This window comes from Aotus nancymaae, unplaced genomic scaffold, assembly GCF_030222135.1.
Source record: "Aotus nancymaae isolate 86718 unplaced genomic scaffold, 86718_ANA_hifiasm-v0.15.2.pri h1tg000088l, whole genome shotgun sequence".
Lineage (NCBI taxonomy): Eukaryota > Metazoa > Chordata > Mammalia > Primates > Aotidae > Aotus > Aotus nancymaae.
In genome coordinates this window covers 17,922,268-17,947,814 of record NW_026988503.1, presented here as the reverse complement: position 1 = coordinate 17,947,814, position 25,547 = coordinate 17,922,268, and the positions used below count along the sequence as shown (strand labels likewise).

At 36.8% G+C, this 25,547-nt stretch overlaps 1 protein-coding gene across 2 annotated transcripts in view; it reads left to right on the top strand.

Moving 5' to 3' along the window:
• Positions 1-25,547, top strand: part of OBI1 (ORC ubiquitin ligase 1) — a 41,965-nt gene that overhangs the window by 5,373 nt on the left and 11,045 nt on the right. For both annotated transcript variants that reach the window (XM_064369105.1, XM_021675790.2), the window contains exons 2-5: positions 6,934-7,069; positions 9,127-9,218; positions 11,806-12,054; positions 15,701-15,789. In XM_064369105.1, the coding sequence (XP_064225175.1) occupies positions 6,934-7,069; positions 9,127-9,218; positions 11,806-12,054; positions 15,701-15,789 (566 nt within the window). The remainder of the gene's footprint in view (positions 1-6,933; positions 7,070-9,126; positions 9,219-11,805; positions 12,055-15,700; positions 15,790-25,547) is intronic.

Below are 25,547 nucleotides of genomic sequence, written 5' to 3'. Positions count from 1 at the left end.
GCAGTTGAATCAAATCCAGTACAAATCCTAGATCTACCATTTATAACCCATATCATTATTTCCTAGACACTCAGTTTCCACAACTGAAAATGGATTTGTTACTACAGCCCCACTAGCTTATTAGTAAGATTCCTGAGAATATCCCACACTAGTGGTTCTCAATTAAATGGAGGTAGATTTTGTCCCCCAGGGACATTGGGCAGTGTCTGGAGACATTTCTCATCGTTTTCAAGGGCGTGCTACTGGCATCTGGTGGGTAAAGCCCAGGGATGCTGCTGGCTAAACATCATATAATATGCAGGTGAAGCCCCCTCCCCCCCCACCAAATTTCTTCAGTCCAAAATGTTAGTAATGGCAAAGTTGAGAAACCCTATTTGAAGCCAATATATAGCTCTTAGTAGGTGAGTCTAGGACGTTATGGATATTAAGGAACAACAGCTTTAGGCATGGCTCTGCCCGAGTATACTTGCTTTTTTAAGAAAGGGTATTTGGTGGTAGCATGGAGTCTCTTGAGACTGAAACTTCTTGAAAAGAAATTAAATATCAGAGTAGAGTAACAGATTGCAAGATGTTAAGGACTGCCCCCTTAGGTCCATTCCAGTAAGAAGGGCCCATTCTTTACACCTGGGGGATACACCCTAGGATAGGAGTCTCCAGTCCCTGTCTGGTACTGGTCAGTCAGTGGCCTATCAGGAGGTGAGCAGGGAGTGAGTAGCAGTACCATCTGAGCTCCACCTCCTGTCAGATCAGAGGCAGCTTTAGATTTTCATAGGAGCACAAACCCTATTGTGAACCGAGTATGCAAGGAATCTGATTGTGTGTTCCTTATGAGATTCTAACGCCTGATGTTCTGAGGTGAAACCCCCCAATCTGTGGAAAAAATTGTCTTACACGAAACCAGTCCCTAGTGCCAAAAAAGTTGGAGATCACTCCCTAGGATACCACTTTAATATGCTTACTCCAGTTGAGTTTGGAATTGTATGTTACTTACCATTGCCATTTTTGTCTTGTATTTTTATTTCATGGAGTATTGTTTTATTTCCACAGGTCTCATTTGAGAGTAAGTTGGATAGAAATTCTAATAATGTGGCAAATGATAACTTTTTTTTTTTGTCTTGGGAAGATATTATTAAAATAATGTGTGTGTTTTGGTATTGTATAGAGCACAATCTGGGTAGAAGAGGATGGGTGCTAGATTCTTTGTATTTTGCTATCACCGGTTACAGTCAAATATATAACAAGTAACTTGTTTTAGTAGTTCTTTAGAAATTGCTGTTCTCCTAAGATAAATTATTCCGTTGTCTAGAAGTCATCATCTGATAAACACTCATTCCAATATTCATTTCCAAAGAAATGAATTAGTCAGCTTTTTCAGAAAGTGTCCAATACAAAAGTGGTGATAATACCGGGTGTCTAAAAGTGAAGAAAATTTTTCTGTGGGTCACATTGTTAGTGGCTGTTAGCACACAGACCCAAGCAGTCTGCCTGTGGTGGTGGTTCCGTATCATTTTGGCATATTAAATGGGGAGGTTAATCTTCTGCTTTTTCACAGTTTGACAGTAGTCATTGACCTTTTGCTTCTTGAAACACTTTTAGGATTATTATCTCAGCCTTTCATTATAGTACATCAAAATTCACTTTTATTAATCTTATAGTTGCTGTTAGAGATGAGAAGGACTCACCCTGCTGCCAGTGAGCCCGAAATCTAATAAGGCAGACAGGATGTAAACGGTTTCTAAGTACAGCACAATGCAGAAAGAGGTGAATATTAAATAAATAAACAGAGACCTCTTAGTTAATTCTGAAAAAGATGAGTGAAGGCCTTGCAGAGGAGGTAGCATTTTATTTGCATCTTAAAAGGAGGGAAGGATTTTTTTTTTTAATTATCATCTGGGGAGGATGAGAGACCAGGAGGATACATCAAGCTAAGAAGTGGGAGCTCCATTAAGTAGGGAGCCCCATAAACAGGGAGTCCCCAATGTTCATATTCTTACTGGTGAACACAAGTAGATTTGTGAGGTTGAAGTGTGCATTGTGTCAAATATTGAAATGGTAGGTCAAAGGAAATGGCTGTTTAAGAACTAGATTATGTTTTTTGAAGGCTATACCTACAACTATCAGCAGGAAAAAAGTCATTGCTGTTTTGTAGGAGAGGAGTGAAAGCTGCTCTTTCATATTTTAGGAAGGTAGCTCTGGCATCGTTGTGAAAGGTGTACTGAAATGAACATTTGGAAGCTAGGGAGTAGTCATTGGAATAAATCAAACGTAAAAGTATGAGAACCTTAAATTCACTGGGGTGAAAATGCAAAGGAAAGGATAGATGAGAGGTAAAAGAACATTTGGAGGCAGATTTGTCATGTTTTGGCCATTCTGAGATGTACATGTTTTTTTCAAATTATGTAACATCTCTGAAATCTGGTTGTATCTTAACAATTGTAATTGAGTGTCTTTCATTTTTTTTTTTTTTTAGTGATACATAAAATATTGGTAAATCTTCAAATCTGTGGCTTCTTAGACTTTATAATACCAGCATCTGATGACAATGTGGATAGTAAGGATAAGTAAAAAGAGTGATTCAAAAGCCGGGCACAGTGACTCACACCTGTAATCCCAGCATTTTGGGAGGCTGAGGTGGGCGGATCACAAGGTCAGGAGATCCAGACCATCCTGGCCAACATGGTGAAACCCCTGTCTCTACTAAAAATACAATAATTGACCGGGCGTGGTGGCATGCGCCTGTAGTCCCAGCTACTCAGCAGGCTGAGGCAGGAGAATTGATTGAACCCAGGAGGCAGAGGCTGCAGTGAGCTGAGACTGTGCCACTGCACTCCAGCCTGGGTGACAGAGCAAGACTCTGTCTCAACAAAAAAAATAAAGTGATTTAGAGACAGCTTTGTTGTAGCTCAAGTGGAGAAGTAGTGATCTCATTAACTTAGGCGAGAGGGCATGCAAGTGTGTAGAGGAGGCCAAGTTTGATTTTGGACATGTTATGGTTGAGTCAGCTACAGGATCCTTATATGTAGTTGGCTCCTGGGCACTTGAATTTAGTAATATTATTACCTTTTTTTTTTTTTTTTTTTTTTTTGAGGTATAGCTGTGTGGAAGTGTCCATGCTAACATCCATTATAGTATGTTAAACAACACCTGAATAAAAAGGTTACTAGGTTAAACCACAGTTTTCAGAGGCAGAAACTGATGCCCACAGTAGCTAAAGGGCTTACCCAAGGTCAGACTGCTCAATAAATGGCAGAACTGGAGTTGGCCTCAGGTTTGTCTGTCAGAGCCTAAGCTCTGCCACTTAGAGGTCCAGTTACAGAGGGAGACTTGGGAGTTGTCAGCATAGAATAGATGTTAATGACATGTGACACATGAGATTGTGAGAGAAAATAGAACATATCCGATAAGATGGCCCAGGACAAAACGTTAGAGAAAGCAGTTACACCACCTTTAATACCTAGACTGTAAGCATCCCACTCGCTGATCCTGTTTCCATCGTACTTACTCTCCACCATTACTTTAGCCTTATTGAGACATTTTTGTTGACTCTATCACTTTTTCACTCTCATCATTACCACTTATGTACTTGTTTGCTTTATTATTCGTCGTCATTTGTTATCATCAGTTGCTGTCTCTCCCTCGTTGGCAAAACCCCAACAGTGGGTAAACCAAACTACTCATCTACTTCCTGCCTAAATCTGCACAGCTAAATATTGATATGAGAAATACACACCTATGTTAATTGATCTTACTTTGCATTAGAAACCACAGACCTGGAAAAGGAACTCAACAATATATAGCAATCCTACTACATATCCCTAATAAATTTGCTTTCTCACTTTTCAAAATTACTGCTTTATTCTATTCTCCTGTTTTCTAAAATCTGTAACCCACCTACCGTTTCATTTTCAGCTGATAACCTCACCTCATATTTAATGACAGAAGATAAGCAGCTGAGAAAGTTGAAACATGTATTTCCTCATCTTTCCATCAACAGATCTTCCAATCCCTTTGTATTTCTTCACACATCTTCTACTTTCCCATCTGTTGCAAAAGAAGACAAACCCTCACTCCCATATAAGCCAAAAGCTCCCTTTGTGCTTTGAATCCCTTTCCCTTCTTGACTTCTTAGGGACTTTGCTGCCTATTGCTGTAATACCCCTACCACTCCTCCTCCATCACTAGTACCCTCTCTTTATCATTCCCATTGGCATTCCTAACCATGGTCTCATTTTTATGCCCTCTTCTTTACAGCAAAACATGAAAGAATTGCCTGTATTTTCTGTCTTCACTTCTTTATCTTTCATTGTCTCTCAACCTCCAGTCAGGTTTCCATCCCCACCATTCACTGAAACAGTGCTTGTTAGTAACTGATCACTGTGACTTCCAAGTAGTTAAATCCCATAGTCACATCTCAGTACACATCAAACTCAGTCTCTCATCAATATTTTACTCATCTGGCCACTGTCTCTCTCTTGAAAAACTTTCTTGCCTTGACTTCTGTGATAATGTATTCTTCTTTCCTATGTCGCAGGCCCCCTTCTTGTCAATTTCCTCTGCTGGTTGCTCTTCCTCTTCCTTTACTTGCTGGAATGCCTTCTTTTTTCCAGCTGTTTTGTTAATTCAGGGGATCTCCTCTGGTCCTTCGGCTTTACGTGCTCATATCTTTGGTGCCAGTGACTCAAAACCTGCCTTGCTGAACTTGTCCACTTAAAAATGAGCTTAGCATCACAAATTTAACATGTCTGAAACAGAATTCTTGATTTTTACCTCGTGTGAAATCTGCTTCTCTTGTCTTTGCCACTTTAGTGTATGATCTGCAAAAGTAGATACCAGTCCAAGTAGATAACTTCCCTTTTTACCTGAGCTTCCTAATTTTGGCGTACACAGTACTTTTAGGAATATTGCAGGAATATGATTGTGTGTGTGTGTGTATACGTGTGTGTGGGGGTGCGGAGTTACAGAATAGATAAAGCAATATCTTCTTGGTTTGGGATTTTTGTGTTCTTAAAAGATTTCATGACATAAAGATGAAATTAAAACATATATGAATATATTATGGGTCTGGACTTGCAAATTACATGAATTTTTGAGACAAAAAAGATAGAACCTGCAAAGAAAGTTCAGGTTTGTCTGCCATTTGAGACTCTGACCAGGAATCCTTTATAGATAAGCATTCGGTCCTGACTGCTGCTTAAGAGCACTTTGGAAGAAGAGTTTGAAACACTGTGATTCATGATTTTTTTTAAAATGAATCTTGTCAAACCAGTTGAAATGAATGATTAGAATTAAATTTCTCCAAGAGGAAGTTTAAATATATTCCACATTATCTTTGTTTAGTTTTCTTGGGTTAGTGTTCATAATTAAGGGAGAACCAAAATGTTTGGAAAGCCAGACTGAGACCAGAGAGCTCTTTGTAATGAGACTCAAATGATTACCTGCCTGCCATAAATAGCCATGCATCTATTATTTCTTTGAGTGTAGGGACCACTTTCAAATTAATGAATGCTCAGTAGTATCCTTTTAAGGCAGACATAGAGCAGCACAAGGATTTTTTCTGAGTAAAAATGGTTTGTGGCAGTTCTGTCTCTTCATTCTCCCTCTACTTACTCCGCTTTTCCTTGACCTTCTAGACTTCCAGTTCCTAGTTCACAAGGGTTCCACACTGTAATTATTATTAGAACAGGGAAATATTGAAAATGGCTATGAAATGTTTTGAGTCCCACAGTAAAGATACCATGTAAATCAAGTAAAAGACTACATTTTTCTGTGCCGTTTTTGTTTGTATTGTTAAATTTGTGCTATTTGAAAAAATATTAAATCATTATTTTCTTCTGACAACTTTCCTAGCTAGTTGAATCTTAATACTGTCTTAATAGCAGTTAATCATTCAACAAATCTTTGTTGAATACCTGATAAGTACCAAGCTACTAGGCACTAAAGATTTAGTTCTGAATGAGAGTAAATAAGTTCTTGCTCTCATGGAGTTTCCATTCTGATAAGGGAGACAGACAATAAATATGTAAACACATATATAATATCAGGTAATATAAATGCTGAGGAGAAAACCAAAGCAGCTTCTCTTTTTCAGTTTTCCTCCTGATAAAACTACTACACTGTCAAAACACCCCATTAACCCTGAGCAAGCTACCTAATTTCTTCATGCCCTGGTTTTCTTATTTGTAAAGTATATTTACCCTGTTCACCTCACAATGAATTGTATTTTTGAAAAGAGAGATGGAAAGAGTTGGGGCGGTGAAAGATGCATGTGAAAGCCCTTTGTAAAATATGACTATAAATGTAAGTATTATTATTTGTGCTTGTTTAAATGGGGTCAAGGATTTGTGTATTTGGTATATCTCAGTGTTTCTGTTTGCATTGTTTGTTGTTTAGATTATAAACTACTTGAGAATGGAGCTCAGGCTTTTTGGGTTGTTTTAGCTTTCATTACTGTTTGGTTTTTGGGAGTTTCTAGTAAAATGTCAATACTTAATAGTTAGTTGCTGTTACTCTGTGACATAGGAATGAATTGAGAAAAGGATTCAGGCATCAGATGGATGATTGTGCTAAATGATATTTTCAAAAACCTAATCCTGCTGTACCATAATGCTAAAGTAGAAGAGTTTGAGTGAAATTGTCCCAGCCTTAGTGGAACAAAAAGTGTTTTTTTTTTTTTGACATGAGTTCTGTGGTTAGGTACAAAATAAAGCATTTTATATGTCAAAAGCTTCAGTCTCCATGACCCGGTATCTCAGGTAGAATCTCTGTTAAACGTGTAAAAAGAAAGGTGGTGAAAGGAAGCAGTGTTTTTAATGGCCCTAGATAACCCTTCTTAAACACCTATTTAAGTTTAGAGCAGTTTGCTCTAAACTAAACCATTTGGTCTTCTAGTTATGACTGTTGTTTTTACTAAAAGTGTTGTTTCTTTTTTCAAAGGTCCGTCAGCCTGTTATATGCATCAACAACCATGTATTTTGTTCGATATGTATTGATTTGTGGCTGAAGAATAATAGCCAATGTCCAGCTTGCAGAGTCCCCATCACTCCTGAAAATCCTTGCAAAGAAATTATAGGTAAGGATCTGTTTTTATACATATAGGAATAGGTTTGAAACAATCTCCAAATAATGTATATTTTAGGGAAGACTTAAATAGACAATTTTCAGTGATGCTATTTGGCCAGCATAATGCTGAGTGGATGAGTAATTTGTGTAATATATATGTGGAGCAGCTGGGGCACAAGGCGCTGAGAGGTGCTAAGAGGAATAACACTGAGAGCCTCATGGAACTTACATTCTCGTAGCAACTGAACCAAAAGAAAAGCAGCAAGTGCTAAGGCCTCCCCCAAAAGCCCAGAGAGTCCAGGCAAGAAACTTCAGCTAAGAACATTGAGAAGGGCTTCATAAAGTAGGTGGCCTTTAAGCTGGACATTTAAATTTAAGGATGGATAACATTTCAACTGGTGAAAATTAAGGATGGCGTTTCCTGCGGGGAGAATAGCATGAACTGAAGTTTAGATATAGGAAAACACAGAGCGTGCTTTTAGAAATGATCAAAAGTCTACTTTGGGTCCGACTATTGAAATAAGACAAAAGGTCAATTGATACTTGAATGCAGAGAACCCTGAATGACAGCTAAATCAGGGACTTGCTCTAGGATTGAGAAGAAGGGTGCAGTGGGCATGATGGTTTTGAGCAAAGGAGTGGTATGAATCAAAATGTGCTTTACGAATATTACTCATGTGGTAATAAATCATGTTGGACTATAGGATTAGACAGGTTGTGAGTAGGTCTAGTAGGAGACTTTTGCCTAGGTGTGATAGGAAATATAAGTCTGGATTAAGGGTATAAAACAAATTCAGTGTCACACTAATATTGGTGGGGCAGAGGAGGAATAAAACGAACTAGAGATCCTTGAAAAAGAAAACTTTTAAAGAGCCTTTTTAGTTTGGTTTTTATTCTACTCATATAAGTTATTTATTTTAGATTGCAAAAATTAAAATGATTTCTACTTGTTTTTGCTATAGGAAAAATTGAAAGTGAATCTATAATTAGCCAAATATAGAAAACATCTTTCAGAAAACTTAAGAAGCCATTGTAATAGTACCAAGTTAAGGAAAATGGATTTAAAAGATTTTTACAAGGGAAATAGAAAGGAATATATATGCTACAGAGCAAAATAAGAACTAGTAGGACTTAGGAAATAAGAGACCTGAAGGAGGAATCAGAGTTGGCTTTGGTACCTGGGTAAAATCTGGTAGAGGACTAATTCTCTGCTTTGTTGCATGCTGTGGGGTAAACCTCTGTTTTTTGTTTTTGTTTTTGTATTTTTACCTGCTGAATTTCACCAAGGAGTCAATTCTTTTCTTGCAGAATATGAGCTTTGATGATTTGAACATTTTACCCCTGTTTTTCTTCTTATCCCATATCCTACCTTTATTATTCATACCTAAGTGATATTTCATAAATTCTCTCAAGGGAAATGGTTCATCCATTTTTGCATTTGGATAGAACATCCTGAAAAAAAAAATCTGTAAAATACCTTTGCTATTATTATAATGCTAAGAAGTACAAAGAAGGTAACCACAGCATCAGTGACGAGCTCTTGGGAAGAATTCATTGTGAGTGCATTTGTAACAAGTCATGATATACAGTTAATGCCATGAGTTATAATCCATGGTAACTAGGTTGTTAGAATCCGTGAAAAGATACAATAATCTAACTACATACGTATATAGCAGGAATATATATATATTTTATAATATTTTGGTTAAATGTAAATGTAATAATTGATTTTATTATTATTATTTAAATATAGTCTGTTTTTCATAATTTGAAGTAGTCCAAATGTGGTAATATATAGCCCTTTCCTCCACTGAGTTTGCTGTGATAAGATATATAGATATGTAAACACAATATGATGTATTACTGAAGGTATTTCTTATGGTGTTACTTGATATTTATTTTTTTCTCAGGATTAGGTAGAGAAAAGGCCTAGATGTTAGCTCCAAGTGTGTATATAAGGGAAAGGGTAGATACTAAGCTGGAAAGCTATATAAAACAATAAGGAAAAGGTTCATTTTCATTCTGCCTGAATCAGGATGAAAAATTAGGATTTCTTTTTTCCTGTAGGAGGAACAAGTGAAAGTGAACCTATGCTAAGCCGTACAGTCAGGAAGCATCTTCGGAAAACTAGATTTGAATTACTACACAAAGAATATGAGGTAAACATTAATTAAAGTTTAAAATTATGTCAGCAATGAATTCAAGGTAAAAATTGACCTACCTCATTCCCCAGACTTCTTAGACTAAATATCCAATGAAACTTTAAATGCGTATTTAAAAAAAAAAAAAACTTATTTGATAAATTCTTTTTCTTTTTCCCTTTCCTATTTTAAATAAAGAGTTTTTTTGCTTTATTTTTTTCCTTTCAGTACCAAGGAAAGGGGGAATGGGATTCCAGAAAAAAGGAACAGATAACAGTATTTCTTTTTTTTCTTTTTTAAGTTAAAATTTATACCTCTACAGACATGTCATTTTATATTTGCTTCCTCGAATAGTTGGGAGAAAAAGCAAATCTTGTGAAAGCCCGTCTGACCTCTACAGTCATCATTTGCTTTTGCCTATTAATTTACTGATGATTATAAGCCTGATCAATTCTAGTAAATACTGTACCTTATGTCAACTGCCAGCACAGAGATTTTAGTGTGAAACATGCTATTTGCTAGTTATTGTCTAAAGGTGAATTAACAGGCTGATTGGACATAGTGATGCTACTTTTACAAATAAATTCATGCTAATAGAATACATACACTTTCGAATAGTATACATTAAGCCCAGTTGTCTTTTTACATTGACTAAAGAGGAAGATCTTATTGATCCCCTCTTTTGACTCAAAATATCTTTCAGTTAAACTGTATACATAGAAGCTACTTCAACTGCCTCAAAAATTTTTGGAATGCATAAATACATGATTGAATATGTGTTTAGTCATTTATGTGTTCCCCACATATATGAATTTGTTTGTTTTATAAAAATGTTATATAACTTGAAATGTATTGCAATTTAAAACAGTAAGTAGTACTATCTGTGTGACATTTAATGCTAAAATGTATTTTTATATAATGAATATCATACTTAGTAAACAAATTAATCCTTTGAGAGATCACTTGAGCTACTTGGGAGTTTATTTTCTAACAGAATTTTTAATAACCTCAGTTTAAGGTGACGTATTTATTATAGATGAATAAATGACATTATAGTAAGGAGTTCTAACCCAAATGTTTAGCGACTGGTTTTAAGATAATAAATAGTTCCAGAGTGGGAAAGCTAATACTTGCAATAGTCATAGTAGTAATTGAAGAACTAGAACCCAGAAAAGTGAAAAATCAAAAATTAACTACAAGTATTATTCTGAAATGATAGATGGTTTCACTCATACTTCAGATATAGAAGTGAAAATATAAATATCAAACAAAACCCTAACAAGTTTTCTTTTTTTTTTTTTTTTTGAGACACCCTCACTCTGTCATCCAGGCTGGAGTGCAAATGGTGAGATCTCAGCTTACTGCAACCTCCGCCTCCTGGGTTCAGGCAGTTCTTCTGCCCCAGCCTCCAAGTATCTGGGACTACAGGCACCTGCCATGACACCCAGCTAATTTTTTGCATTTTTAGTAGATATGGAGTTTCACCATGTTGGTCAGGCTGGTCTTAAACTCCTGACCTCAGGTGATCACCCACCTCAGCCTCCCAAAGTCCTGGGATTACAGGCACGATCATCTTGATAACTGTACAGTCAGCCCTCCATGTCCAAGGGTTTATCATCTGTGGATTCAACCAACCAACTAAGATTGAAAATTTTTGAAAAAAACATATGTATATATAAGTAAACAATGCAGTTTACCAACTATTTGTATGACATTTACGTTGTATTTGTTATTAAAAATAATCTAGAGATGATTTAAAATGTATGGAAGGATGTACATAGATTATATGCAAATACAGCACTAGCCATTTTCCATCAGGAACTTGAGCATCCATGGATTTTGGTATCCCTAAGGGTCCTAGAACCAGTCCCCTGTGGAGGTGGGGATGGGGTGGGACACCAGCTGTACATTTTTTTTTCACCCTGCTCCACTCAATGTACTTTTTGATTCCCCTCAGTAAAGCAGTTTAATATGCCTCAAGGGTTTTTTTTGTTTTGTTTTATTTTGTTTTGTTTTGAGACAGTTTTAGAGTGCAATGGCATGATCTGGGCTCACTGCAACCTCTGCCTCCTGGGTTCATGCGATTTTCCTGTCTCAGCCTCCCAGGTAGCAGGGATTACAGGCATGCGCCACCATGCCCAGCTAATTTTTTGTATTTTTAGTTAAGCCAAGGCGGGTGGATTACCTGAGGTCAGCAGTTTGAGACCAGCCTTACTGACATGGTAAAACCCCATTTCTACTAAAATTAAAAGTTTTTTTTTTTTTTTTTGAAATGAAATCTACTTTCCTGTTGGAATTCATGTGGCTTTTCTTATTTTCTGGATGATGTCTTAAATAGAATCAAAGATTTGGCATTTTTAAAAATCAAAACTATCATTGAATTAAAATGAAAGCAGCATAAATCCCAATTTTTATCAGTCAGGCCAAATTTTGAGAATTTAAACTGTATATGACTTTCTCCCTACAAAACTCTTTTGATGTGTAAAGAATCTGTGTATCTACAGAATTTTAAGTAAAAATTCAAACCGTGTTGGCTTCAGTTTAGCATATGTGTGTATGTGTTTAGTGTCTATGCCTGCCTCATGACTATGCAATGCTTTTTCAGGATGAAATAGATTGTTTACAGAAAGAAGTAGAAGAGCTTAAGAGTAAAAATCTCAGCTTGGAGTCACAGATCAAGACTATTCTGGATCCTCTAACCTTGGTGCAGGGCAACCAAAATGAAGACAAACATCTAGTCACAGATAATCCAAGTAAAAGTAATGCAGAAACTGTAGCAGAGTGGAAGAAAAAACTCAGAACAGCTAATGAAATCTATGAAAAAGTGAAAGATGATGTGGATAAGCTAAAGGAGGTAAGTTGTGGTTTTAAAAAATCTATTATGGTTGTTTTTAAAATTATTTCAAGTATCTTTATAAATAGCCATATGATCTTGACTTATCATCAGATGATTTGTGAGGAAAGAACAGAATTTCTGGATGAGCATTTATGTGCAATAAGAAGACTTTTTCTCATTTAAATATTATTAACTGCCGAGAAATATCAGGTGGTTCCATTTGTTAACTATAATTGGAGACTGTGTAGTGCTTCTGTATAAGATTGCATCTTCTAGAAGAGTAATATCAATTTAAAGGATGTGTTTCTGTTTCCTCCTCTTTGTGGTTTGCCTTAGTTTTTTTAAGCTTATGTCAATGACTTCCTTGTGTAGGTATAAACAAGCACATACCCATTTTCCCATGTATAAAAGGAAGAGTTTTGACCTTATCTTTTCTATTGCTACCACTCTCTTATTTTTAAGATTGTAGATAGACAAATAAAGGCTTAGTAACTAATTCCAGGACTGTTTCATGCAAAAGAATACTGTGGTTTATGAAACTGGTTCATTTTTTTCAATTATTTGAGCACGATAGAGCATGGTGAAAAAGGCAAACTTCTAGGATTTTTCAGTCTAGAAAGGGAGACAAGATCCATGCCATCAGCAAGATCCATGCCATCAGCTAGATGTTATAGTCAACTGCTGCAATGCTGTCTGACCCAAGTGACCAGCTTTTAGCTTGAGTTCAGGTTGATCCACAGTGGAGTCGTCTTGCGCTGAATGGAGATGGCTTTGTAGTACTCAGTTCTACAATCACGTGCTCAACTATTTGCATTTCCTTAAAATACTATTTCTGTGTGAAATTACTAAATCTTGCTTCCCCAAATTATTAATGAGCTCCATGTGATATTTTAAAGAAGTTCCCCTGTATATTGGCTCTCAGGTCCCCAGGTTAAGTAGCAGAGAAATGCCTGCAACTTAGATGTAAGCCATCTTCCACATATAAAATAAATGTTCTGTTGCTCTGAAAAGGCTAGGGTGAGAGGAAGAAGAGAACCTAGTGCTTTCAGAGAAAAAAGAAATTACAGACATAATTACACTGAGTTTGTTATAAGTGTATAGGAAGGGGAAGTACGTAGTTTCTTTGATTATTGATGGCCATCATTAGTATGTTGATTTGTTAGAAGATAAAAGGATACTAAAAGGAATGCCAACTGGGAAATTACAGTATTTATCAATTTGCCTTGTTTCCTTTAATTTCCATGGTTCTTCTTGAGCCATTGGTAAGCACTATATGGTCTACTTTATAGTGGTTAAACTTTGTTTAAAGTTTTGGCAGTAAATACTTCTTAGAATATGAAGCTTATAAGCGTGATATGAGGGATGTTTATTAAAGAAGAATACATAAAGCACAGTTAATTTTCCTTTGCTCTTTTAATGGTCACATGTTAAATTCAATACTCAAAGCTATCCTGGGACTTCAGAATTATTTGGGATATTGAATAAGCCCATTTTCTATGCCTAGTGATGCTAGTAGGTAATAGGCTATAAACTGGGATCATAAGTGAATGAAAAAACATGGACTGCAGAGACAAAACTGAAGTATGGAGTGCAGAATAGTAACATACTATAAATCAAATACAGGAGTACCAAAGATTCAGAATAAAGGACTGCTTAGCATGAATGAAGTGGACTTTTTTCCTGATGTTACCTGGAATGGGCGAGTTTTGAACCATCACAAGGCTATTGTCACTACCCAGTCAGTGTTAAAAATGCAGAAGTATTAGCTGAAGTATTCATTACTTTTAGGTGCAACAGGTAGGCAGAACTCTGCCCTTCCTAACTTCAACTCGCTTAACCCTCTTGAACTTAAAAATACCTTTGATAGTTGAGGAACTAGCAAGCCTATAATGAGAAGTATTAGAGAGTCACAGGACTGTTGAGAGACTTTGAAACATAGCCATATGGTAGTGGTGGGGGCCAGGGAAGGGGAAAGGAAGTCAAATGAGTTTCTAATTTAAGCTTGTCATCATCATCAAAAAGCATTCACTAAGTGCCTCCCCTTATGGTGCTATGCTTGAGAGCTTAATTCATTGTCTGCATATATGAGGAAGTAAATGACTTTCCTTATATCTTCAGAGAAGCAGTAATGGTGTTTATCAATCACTTAAAGAATTAACTCTCCACAGTCCTGGTTGGTGTGCATCCATGAAGATAAGCAGGTGCTTAGACCCTACAGGGAAGCTAGATGAGTCTAAGTAAGGGAGTTAGAATTTTGCCAAAATAATGTTCTCTACCTTATTTCTCCTGTGATCCTTGTGGTGCAGCTTATGTGGGTAGATAAATAATACAGTCAGAAGTTCTGGAAATTTGTCAAAGTAATGACCAAATTTTTGAAAAATGTGTTTAAGCCTTCTTGGTTTAAACCTTTTTTTGGTGCCAGTTATTCTTGCGACCCATTTACTTTGAATGTAAATATTCTAGTCAAAGAATTTCCCTTGCCCAAGTGAGTGAGGTTGGTTTCTAGTCCAAGAAGTGTTATTTTTCTTTGTAATACAACACATAAAAGCAATGACTAGGGAATTTAAAGGAAGTAGCTTCTAAGAAGACTCTAAAATTTGAGCACACTAGTGTTCAGTATGTCCAGAATCAATATTGAGCCTCTAGATTTTCTAGCAATTAGTGTCCTGTTAGGTAATTTTTAGGTATTATATAATTCAAGAAAGAAAATTGTACTTGGAAGTTTTATTTATTTTTCTTAATCAAGGAAAATTTCATGGAATTTATTAGAAAATATTGATCCATGCTGGGCACAGTGGCTCATACCTGTAATCCCAACACTTTGGGAGGCCAAGGCAGGTGGATCACTTGAGGTCAGGAGATCAAGACAAACCTGGCCACTATGGCAAAACTCCGTCTCTACTAAAAATATAAAAATTAGCCAGGTGTGGTGGCACATGCCTGTAGTCCCAGCTACTCAGGAGGCTGAGACAGTAGAATCACCTGAACAGGAGGTGGAGGTTGCAGTGAGCCAAGATCATACCCCTGCACTCCAGCCTAGGTGACTGAATGAGACTGTCTAAAAAAAAATAGGTAGGTTGGTAGGTAGGTAGGTAGGTAGGTAGATAGATAGATAGATAGATAGAGAGATAGATCCAATTTTGAGGGCCCTTGTTATAAACCAGGACATTGAAAAACCCTTTTGAAGAAAAAATCAAGTGGCTAAATCATATTAGTTTTGTTATCACTAGGAAAAAAAAAATGTTTAACAGCAACCCAGAAATTAATCTCATAGCTCAAGAATTCTCTTCAGCATTCATTTGCCGATACGGAATGTGGTATAATGTTACCTTGCCTAGAGTATTCAGTTATGTGAAAAAGAAAAAAAAAACACACATATTTGCCATTAATATGGTCCCTTAATGACTCTAAGCTAACTAACATAGCTTCGTTTATTTCCCTGGATAGGAGATCTGCAAAGTGCTTGGGGAATATGGATTTAAAATGCTCGGTCGTATTCACAGTTTCAGAAGTCATTCCCAGTAGTGATTTTAAGTTTCTGAAGGCCATGTTCTACTATTCAGTTTTCTGATATCAGTCTGAAAGAAAAAAGATGGCTCATGTAATTTTTACAAGGCCCTTTTGTTTTAGCTTGTGCTTACTTATTTTCAACTTGTTGTTTTAGGCAAATAAAAAATTGAAATTGGAAAATGGTGGCCTGGTGAGGGAGAATTTACGACTGAAGGCTGAAGTTGATAACAGATCACCTCAGAAGTATGTATTTTGCTCACAGAGCAATGTTTCAGATTATATCAGTATTTTAGACTAGGCTGATGTGAGGGTTTGTTTTTTGTTTGACTCTTCATTTAATCATGTAGATTTAGGTAGAATGTCTTGTTCTAAAAGTCAAGTTTATACTTCATGTTATTGATAAAATTTTAGTCTCGGTGAAGGCTAATTTTAAAGAATTTTATGCCTTTCCTTTTTTCTTATCTGATGAATAAGATAATTGTTTTATGTGACCTAACACAGGTGAACATTGATTTGGTTTTACGTATAACTGTTTAATAGAACTAACAAATAATAGTGAGATTAAGGTAATGCCCTTTAGCCATTTTCTTAGATAGTCTTAGAAATAGTTAATGTTCATATAGTTCCTTCTCTTTGCAAGGTACAACAACCTGTAATGAAGAACTATTATTATTTTCTATTTTCAGATGAGAAAATGGAGGCATAAATAGATTAATTTATCTAAATCTGCATGAGTGGAAGTGTTAGAAATAGCATTTGACTGGCCAGGCGTGGTGGCTCATTGCCTGTAATCCCAGCACTTTGGGAGGCTGAGTTGGGCAAATTGCCTGAGGTCAGGAGTTTGAGACCATCCTGGGCAGCATGATGAAATCCTGTGTCTACTAAAAATACAAAATTTAGCCAGACCTGGTGGCAGGCGCCTGTAATCTTGGCTACTCAGGAGGCTGAGGCAGGAGAATCACTTGAGCCTGGGAGGCAGAGGTTGCAATGAGCCAGAGATCACGCCACTGCACTCCAGCCTGGGTGACAGAGGGAGACTCTGTCTCAAAACAAACAAACAAACAAAAGAAATAGCATTTGACCTTGAGATAGCCCAGCCCCAGAGTCTGTGCTGTTACCTATTACACTAAAAAGCCTGTCTGAAATAGCATTTAGGACATTGTTCATTGAATTTTTTTACAGATTTAAAACTATACAAATAAGTGAATTTATTCTTCACTTATGGAATAGTTTCTATTCTATTCCAGAAGATAATAATATACAAGTATTGGACTGCTTAACAATTTGTTTAAAATTTTAAGAAACAGTTGGGATTTAAGGGTTGCAAATAGAGAAAAGATCACAGACAGCACTTAAGGTTCTTCCTTTTCTAGAAAAAAAAAGATGACAAATGAGAAGACAATATGGCCCCCAATGTCTAGCACCCTCTCTGAGGGATGGCATATGAGAACTGTACACTTTCTTCCCTTGCAACCACTGGACTTCATTTCTTTCTAATGGAAAAAGACAATGCAGGAATAAGCAAACAATGGAAATTTATCCTACCAGAAATAGCTCTCTGCTTGTCATTTGAAAAGGAGGAAATGTTGCCCTTGGTAAAACCAGATGTGGTATCAGGAAATGGCAGAAACTAACCATAATTACTGGAGGCAGAGATAACTAACCAATGAGAAAGAAGCATAGGTTTAACGTTTAAATAGTTTCTTCCCCTGTGCTCTCCAACCCCGTTTTTCTTTCACATCAGATAATGTCCTACTTTGACAAATTAGTGAAATAAGCTTAGGAAGTGTTGCTGTTATGTAGTGGTTTGAATCTCTACGCCTATCATTTATTGGCAGCGTGCCTTGCTAGTCATAGTAATGCTTGTCCATTAGCCATTTCCCACAGCATGCTGAATGGAACGAAAGCTATTTTGTTTGTAGCTCTTATTTCTTGAAAACTTGCCCACCAGATTTCACATTTAATGCCAGCCACAAGGCTGTGTGTTTTTAAATATCCATGGCTCAAACTGGATAAAGAACTGAAGAATCTCACCTCAGGAGACTTGGCCTCTGTCTACTCTCGAAAAAGGAGCTGCACATCTGAATCCAATATAACTTGAGGATTTTTCCATCTTTAACTTCCATTGCTTCCCTTTAGGGGAAGGGAACAGTTCACTTGAAAAGTGATTTGAGCTGAAAACCGTATTCCAGATCAATTTGCAATGCATCGAGGTATTAAATGCATTGCATTTGATTTATAGCCTTGTTTACTCTGCATCACCAAACCCTAGTGGGATTCAGAGAGAAGCTGACCACAGCTGAAAATACCCAGACCTGGTTCACCTGAGGAGAGCTCCTATTTGTATGGAAAAGAATAAGACATTTCAAGAGTTCACAAATAAAATCACCCATTCCATTTTATTACTTTGATTTAGGAAATGCCTTGACTAATTGTTTTTCTCTTTTTTACTTGGTTAGGTGTCAGGGTATACTTTTTTAATACACTTGGTCTTAGTCTTCAATGTATCCTGCAAGTTGAGCAAACATATTCTACAAATCATACAGAAGAGAGAGCTTTAATACACCTTCCTAAGATTTTTCCCTCCCTAGAGAGGGAAAAATCTTAGGAAGGTGTATTAGCTCAGATTGTCATAACAAAATGAGCCAGATAAGATAATTTAGCCTTAATTGCCTCCTAAAGATGTTATCTCCAAATACAGTTACATTAGGGGTCAGGGCTTCAACATAGAATTTGGAGGGAAGGGTTAGGACATGGCTCAGTCCATCACAGAATGTATTTCTTTCTAAAATGCTCCAAAAGATATCATGCTAGTTCCCAAAAACTTGCCTAAAATTTGATGCTAACAAAGGAGACTCAAACATTTACATTGATTTCAAGAACATTGTATGGTATAAAAAGTAATATATTTTACAATCTTTTAAAAATTGGTGCTATAATCTTTTAAAATGAAAGTGTTGGTTATCATTTGTCTTCTCTGCTATAGTGTACCTGGATGTTTTGCCTTCTTCATTTTCAACTTAAAAGCCCTCTTGAGCAATGTGGCAGATAGCCTACTAAGCATGTTCTGTTCCTTGCCAAAAATTCATTGTCCTCATATCCATACTCATGGTCCAGAAAATGCAGTCTTTTTTTTTTTTTTTTTTAACTCTATCTCTGTGGCCACTTCCTGAATTCTTCTTATGCTTCTAAATTATTTATTTCACCTAGAGGAAACCACCTGTTTGCCCCTTCAGTTTCCCCTAACGTGGACTCCTGAGAGATTCAGATTTGTTCTTCGGAGCCCAAGGGGTGGTGATCTACCTTTAAGTTTACAAAAGCAATATGTGAAGAAGACTTACTTGCCAACCCAGAAATAATGATTTTTTTTTCTTACTTAACATTGTGCTAGATGCTTTGAACAAAATAAATACTCTCCCTGACCCCTAACGGAGGTTGGGTTCCCTTGCTATAATTTCTTATTACCTGTACTTTCCCTTAGCACATCACAACTGCTAATAATTAATATTTTGTGTAATTGTTTTATGACTTTGTTCTGTTTGAGCCAGTACTATAGTATGCTATTGCAACCACTTCATTTTATAAGATTCTCGCTCCTATGCTGCTCCTAATATATATTTGTTGTGTAAATGAATGAAAAAGCATAACTCCTATGACTGAGAAAACATACAGACAAATCCAGAATGTGGGATACACAATAGGAAAAATGACTAGGTTTCTGCATTAAGTCATTGAGGGAGGGTGCTGCTTTTCAATAAAAGAGAACTAAGAAACATAATAACCAAATGCAATGTGGACTTGTTAGGATACTGATTAGTAACCAGCTGATTGTTGAAAGACATTTTTGAGGCAGCTGGGTAAATTTGAACATGAAGAAAGTATTAAATGAAATGATACCAAGGAATTACTCTTAATTTTGTTTAGGTATCATGGTTACTTAAGACAATACCTATTTATATTAGTCCCTTTTGGGCTGCTATAACAAAATACCATAAGCTGATTGGTATTTTATTAAAAGAAAATAAATTTATTTCTCACAGTTCTGGAGGCTCAGAAGTCTAAGCTCAAGGTGTCAGCTGGTCTGGTAAGGCCCACTTCCTGGTTCATGGACAGCTGAGTCTTTTTGCTGTGTCTTCACATGGCAGAAAGGACAAAGGAGCTTTCTGAGACATCTTTTAAAGGGCATTAATCCCACTTATGAGGGCTTGAACCTTTTGACCTATAGGCCCCAGAAGCCCTTACCTTTAAATATTATACCATCACCTCCTAAAGGCCCTGCCTCTAAATACCATCACATTAGGGACTAGGTTTCAACATAAGAGTTTATGGGGAACATAAACATTTAGTCTATGGAACCATATTTTCTTTTGGAAATGCATCCTAAAACATGAACTGTAGAATACTTTAGCAAAAGACAAAAAAGGATATACATACAAAGGAAATAAGACAAAAATCTTGATAATTGTTGAATGTGCATGATGAGTAAATGGGAGTTTATTATGCTGTTCTCCCTACTTCTGTGAATGTTTTAAATTTTTTATAGTAAAGTGGGGAAAAAGAGCAAAATATGGTCCTGGCTTCCAGAAAAGTCATAGTGAATGAAGGCATGACATGAAAATACATGAAACAATTAAATGCTAAACAGTGAGCCAAATAACAGACAGCACAGCAGTATGGGTTCAGAGGAATGGCAGTTGGGTTGCAGGGATAAGGAAAGTCTTTATCAAAAAGGATTTAACCCAGCTTTGAAGGATGGAGATTACCAGGAGGAGAAAGGCATTCTGAGTGAGAGAAAACCCCATGTGCTGTTAGGGGTACTAAGTGGTCCCTTCAGCCCCAGTCTTTTTCTCCAGTAAAGTAGCCACATATCGTGGTACTACTTAGTAAGCACAGTGGCTTCCTTCTCAAATTCATTAGAGCAAAAGTCCATGTAATTTTTACATGTTTCTATTGTGACCATCATCACTCTACTTTTACAGCTTGGTAGCATGACTCCACTACATCCACCACTTTCTACTCTAAGCAGAAAGGCCTGTTTCAGTCTGAATATTCAGTGGGGAATGTGAAGTGTGTCACACCTCCACATGGGAAGAAACTTCAAGAAAGGGAAGATGGTGAAGGGAACACTTAGTACTGGATTTCTCATATTCCTAAATTCCCTTGACTTCAGTTACTGCTCTTAAACTGTACAAAGCAACGTGGATGTATTTGTGCTTGGTAGAGTTAGAAGTTCCTTAGTGATTTTTTAAGTTTAAGAGATGTGAAGAATTGACTTGTAAAGCATTTGAAAGTTCCCTGCCCTCTCTCCATATCTCTGTTCAGTTGTGCCACTTTTTTTTTTTTCTCTAGCCACTTGAGGCAGGGATCATGCTATGTCACCAACTATTATGAGGCTTTAGCAGAGCAACTATTTTTGTCCTCAGCTACTAACTTACCTTAATAGTACGGGAGTACTATTAGGCCATTTATATCAAACTTGGTTATAATCAAATTAATGGCTTTTCTTTCTATAAATATGTATGCAGGAGTGTTATGTGTTCTGTCATTGTGGCTTTAGTGAGGTCTATGGGTTTGATAATGTCTCCCTGAGTGCAGCTCATTTTACTGCACGGCAACATCCCCAATCCTTGTCGTTATAGACAAGTCTTACCTGTGCCTCAGCTCCTTTTGGAGAAGGATAAGGGCTCTAGATACTCTGGGCAGTAATATTTCCTATTACTAATATATGACAAGAAGTGTTCTGAAGAGGAAAGAATAGACTTTATGACCTGGGTGTGCTTCCTTTTTTGCTGTATTTGTATTTCTTGAGCCATCAGAAATCAAATTTAAAATTAGTTATCTTATCGCTTTAGTAATTGCCTGTTTGTCAGAGATTACAAAACAAAATCAAAATATTTGACCTCAACTTCTCTCCTGAACTAGGTTTATGTTTTCATCTATCTTTTTTGTACCTTTGCCAGAGATTCTGTACCTTAAATTAACCACAGAGCATGGTGGTTAAGAGCTTAACTCTGGAATCAGACTTCCTGGATTCAAATTTTCCTTCTTCCATTTTATCCCTCCTTTCCCTACCCAATTCATTTTTCACCATACTCAAAAGTGTCTTTTAATAAAGTACATATCAAATTATTTAAATCTCCTGCCTAAAACTATTCAGTGTTTTCCTAAAATAAAATCCAGACTCTTCATTGGCTAGTCTACGTCTGCCACCTCTTCTTAATCTCATTCTTAACTCCTCCAGCTCATCCTACTCCAGTTCTACTGGACTTTATTTCTAACACATGCTGGGTATATTTCCTTTGCTTAGAATATTCTCCTTGCAGATCTTTACATGGCTGTCTCCTTCAATTCTCAGATGCAGAGAAGCCTTTTCTGATCATTCAATCTAAAGCTACCCTTTCACTCATCACCTTCTACTTCCTTATTAGAAGATCATAATAATAAAATCGTGATTTGGTAAAATAGTAGGGCATGGTTTGGTAAAATATGAGCACAAACCTTGGAGCCAGACTCCATATGACCAAACATTTGTCTTGTCTTTCTTACTAGCTCTGTGATTTAGACAAAGGTATTTAACCTTTTTGTATCTCAGTTTTTGTCTTCTGTGCAATGGGGTTAATAGTACTACCTATCCTATAAGTAGTAGTAAGAGTTAAATGAAATAAAACTTAAAATACACTTACAACAGAGTTCATAGTTAGCAATTAATATTATAGTATTGTCTTCATAGCCTTTATCACTGTCTGAAATTATCTTGTTCACTTAATTGCTTGATCTATTTGCATTCTGTCTCCTCCATTCTAAACTCTAAGCTCCATTTTAAACTCTAAGCTCCTTGCTGCCTATCCCCTTCATTTCCAAAGCCCCGAAGATACCTGATAAATATTTTTGAATAATTAAATGAATAAATTAGTAAATAACATTGGATAAATTAATATCTTGAAGTTATTTTTTTTACATAAAATGTGGGTGTGTTATTGTGAGAATTAAAGGAAATCTATTACCTTGACACAATATGTTGTATAAAGAATGAGTAGACAAAGGAATATAAATCATTCCACTATAAAGACACATGCTCATATATGTTTATTGCAGCACTATTTAAAATAGCAAAGACATGGAACCAACCCAAATGATCATCACTGATAGACTGTGGATAAAGATAATGTGGTACATATACACCATAGAATGCTATGCAGCCATAAAAAAGGATGAGTTCATGTCCTTTGCAGGGACATGGATGAAACTAGAAGTCATTATCTTCAGCAAATTAGCACAGGAACAGAAAACTAAACATCACATGTTCTCACTCATAAGTGGGAATTGAACATTGAGAACACATGGACACAGAGAGGGGAATAGCACACACCAGGGCCTGTTGAGGGTGGCCTGGTGAGGGGAGGGAACTTAGAGGATGGGTCCATAGGTTCAGCAAACCACCATGACACACATATACCTATGTAACAAACCTGCATGTTCTGCACATGTATTTCTTTCTTTTTTTTTTTTTTTAGAAGAAATTTAAAAAAAGGGATATAGGTGGGATGGGGAGAGGTGGGATGGGGGAATGTGTATATCTAAAAAATCGTATCCATAATCCCCCATCCCATGCAAAAGAGTATTTATCCTCTCCTTTTGTTTCTGTCCCTCTTAATGACTTTAGTACTTATCTAGTTGCCTGAGATTAAAACCTCACTCTTCTTTGCTTCTCCACCCCTTCTCATATCACACCTGGTGTTTTTTCATATGTTCTCTTTAGCCGACCTTTTTTAAATGCCTCTATAATCCATCTTCTCATTTTCACTATCCTAGATCCATATTATTTCTTGCTTAGCCTGTTTTAACAACCTTCCTACTGCTTACCTTTCTTTTCTATGCTGAGCTCTCAAGCATGCTTTATTGTTTCCTGAATTCTGAAATATAAATTTGATGATCTCCTTTAATAACCTTTGGTGATTCTTCATAGTCTGTATATTAAATCCCAGTGTTCTTAGTCTAGTATAAAAGGGTCTTTACTATTTGACTTTGGTTTAATCTCCTTGCCTCTTTTCTAGCCCCTCTCTTCTGTGCCCTGCTCTGGCTATGCTGAACTTCTCATTGGGCCCACATTGATCATATTGTGTCTTCCCTGGTTGTCCACATTAGCCCCTCTTGTTTTTACTCTTCCTGGTTAATCACTGTTTGTCCTTTGAGATCTAGCCTGGTTGTTGCTTTATGTGTGAGGCCCTCCATAATTTTCTCAGACAGAAGTAGCACTTTCTTTTTGTTCTTTTGATTACTCTTCTATTCTGTGGTTTTAATGATCATGTTTTATATTGATCAGTTCCATGACTATTGTACCCAGTTAATCTGGCAGCTCCTTGGCACCAAGACATATTTTTTAAATGCACATTTGTTTATCTGTACAAAATATGTATACATGTGTGTGTATCTTCCTTTTATGGGGTCTTACAGAAGGAAGGAGTCCTTATACTCCAATATTGTACTTGAAGCTTAAAGTACAAAGGATATAAGAAAGCAGGAAATCAGAGACTCCTGGAACTTTCTCCAAATTCGAGTAAAGGATTTCCTGAAGTTTCTCTTTAAGTTATACCGGAGATTTGGAGTTAGAGAAGCAGAGGAGGTGATAGTAGGGGCTTGCCTGGCTACAGTCTTGAGATTCTTGTCTGCATCTATTTACTTGGACCAGATTTTCCTTCCTTTACCTACCTCCATGCTGACTCTAATCTGTGCCCCAGTTCCAGTTCACAGGTCTGCTCTTTCTAAACTATGTCTCAAGATGTTAGTAGTGCTGTAACCTTCTGCTTCCTTATCAACAACGCTGGTCTGGCTGGCTCTTGCTGTTGTCCCTTCTTGACCTATTCTGGCCTTTTTTGTTTCTCATGATTCTTCTCTGACAAATGTGGTGATTCTTAGTATTTGACCCTAGCCTGATCCAATGACTGATTCTGCTATGCCCTTTGGTTTTCCCGGAAGGGGAACTTGTAGACTGTCAGGGGAGCCTGATGATACCCTGGGGCCAGACTGTGACAGCCAGTTGTGCTATGGCCCCTTGGCTGCCTGAGGGACCCTTCTCTGGATATTCAGCTAATTGGTGATAGACAGGTACTGCAGTTTTCTGTCAGCTTGTCTTTATTGTATTGATAAGGTACTTTGGGAGGCAGCAGTGTATGCTAATGACTAAACAATAAGGTTGTCAGAGAGATTATGAACTGTTTGAGAAGAGGAATGATCACTTCTATTCCTTTGTTTTCCTTCTTCATAGCCCCTGAGCACACATTAGTCCTCAGTAACTGTCATCTGAATAATAATTACAGGGTATCTAGATCAGTTTTTTGTTTTGTTTCATTTTCTTTCAGATTTTGTTTCATGCTAAGAGAGAATAAGAGAGAATTTAGTTAAGGCGAAAAATGTATAGACAGGTAGATACTAATCCAGAGATTTTTAAGTATTTTTTTTTTTTTTATCGCTCAACAGTAGTTGGACTCTTTTACAGTATTGAGATTTTGTTGTTGTTGTTAAGGTTATTTTATTTTGGGAAAATATGTAAGTCCTTTATTTCTCTTAGAAATAGAAAAAGGTATGAAATAGTGTGTCTTAATGTTCTCTCCTTTCTGTGACAGATTAGAATCCCTGTTAATATGCAAGTTTCAAGGCTGGTCTTTGTTGGCTGAGGGGGTCTGGGGGAGAAAATGAGGGCATTTCTGCATGAAATCAAAATGAAATATATTTGTCAAATAGAATGGAATTTATTCTACAGTAAAAAGAGTAGTCTGTCTTCACAAGCAATGCAGAGAAAGTAGTACTTAGAGTTAGGCAACCTGTTTTGAGCAACTTTGCCCAGTGTGCTGCCCAGAGAGAAGGAAAAGAAGCCTTGGAAATGGAGAGAAGGAAAAGAAGACTTGGAAATGCAACTAACTAGTTGCAGTTTCCAGACAGGAGAACAGAGACCAAGTCCCAATTGCCATAGAAGCAGGTAGGGTGAAATTGGCCAGCATGGG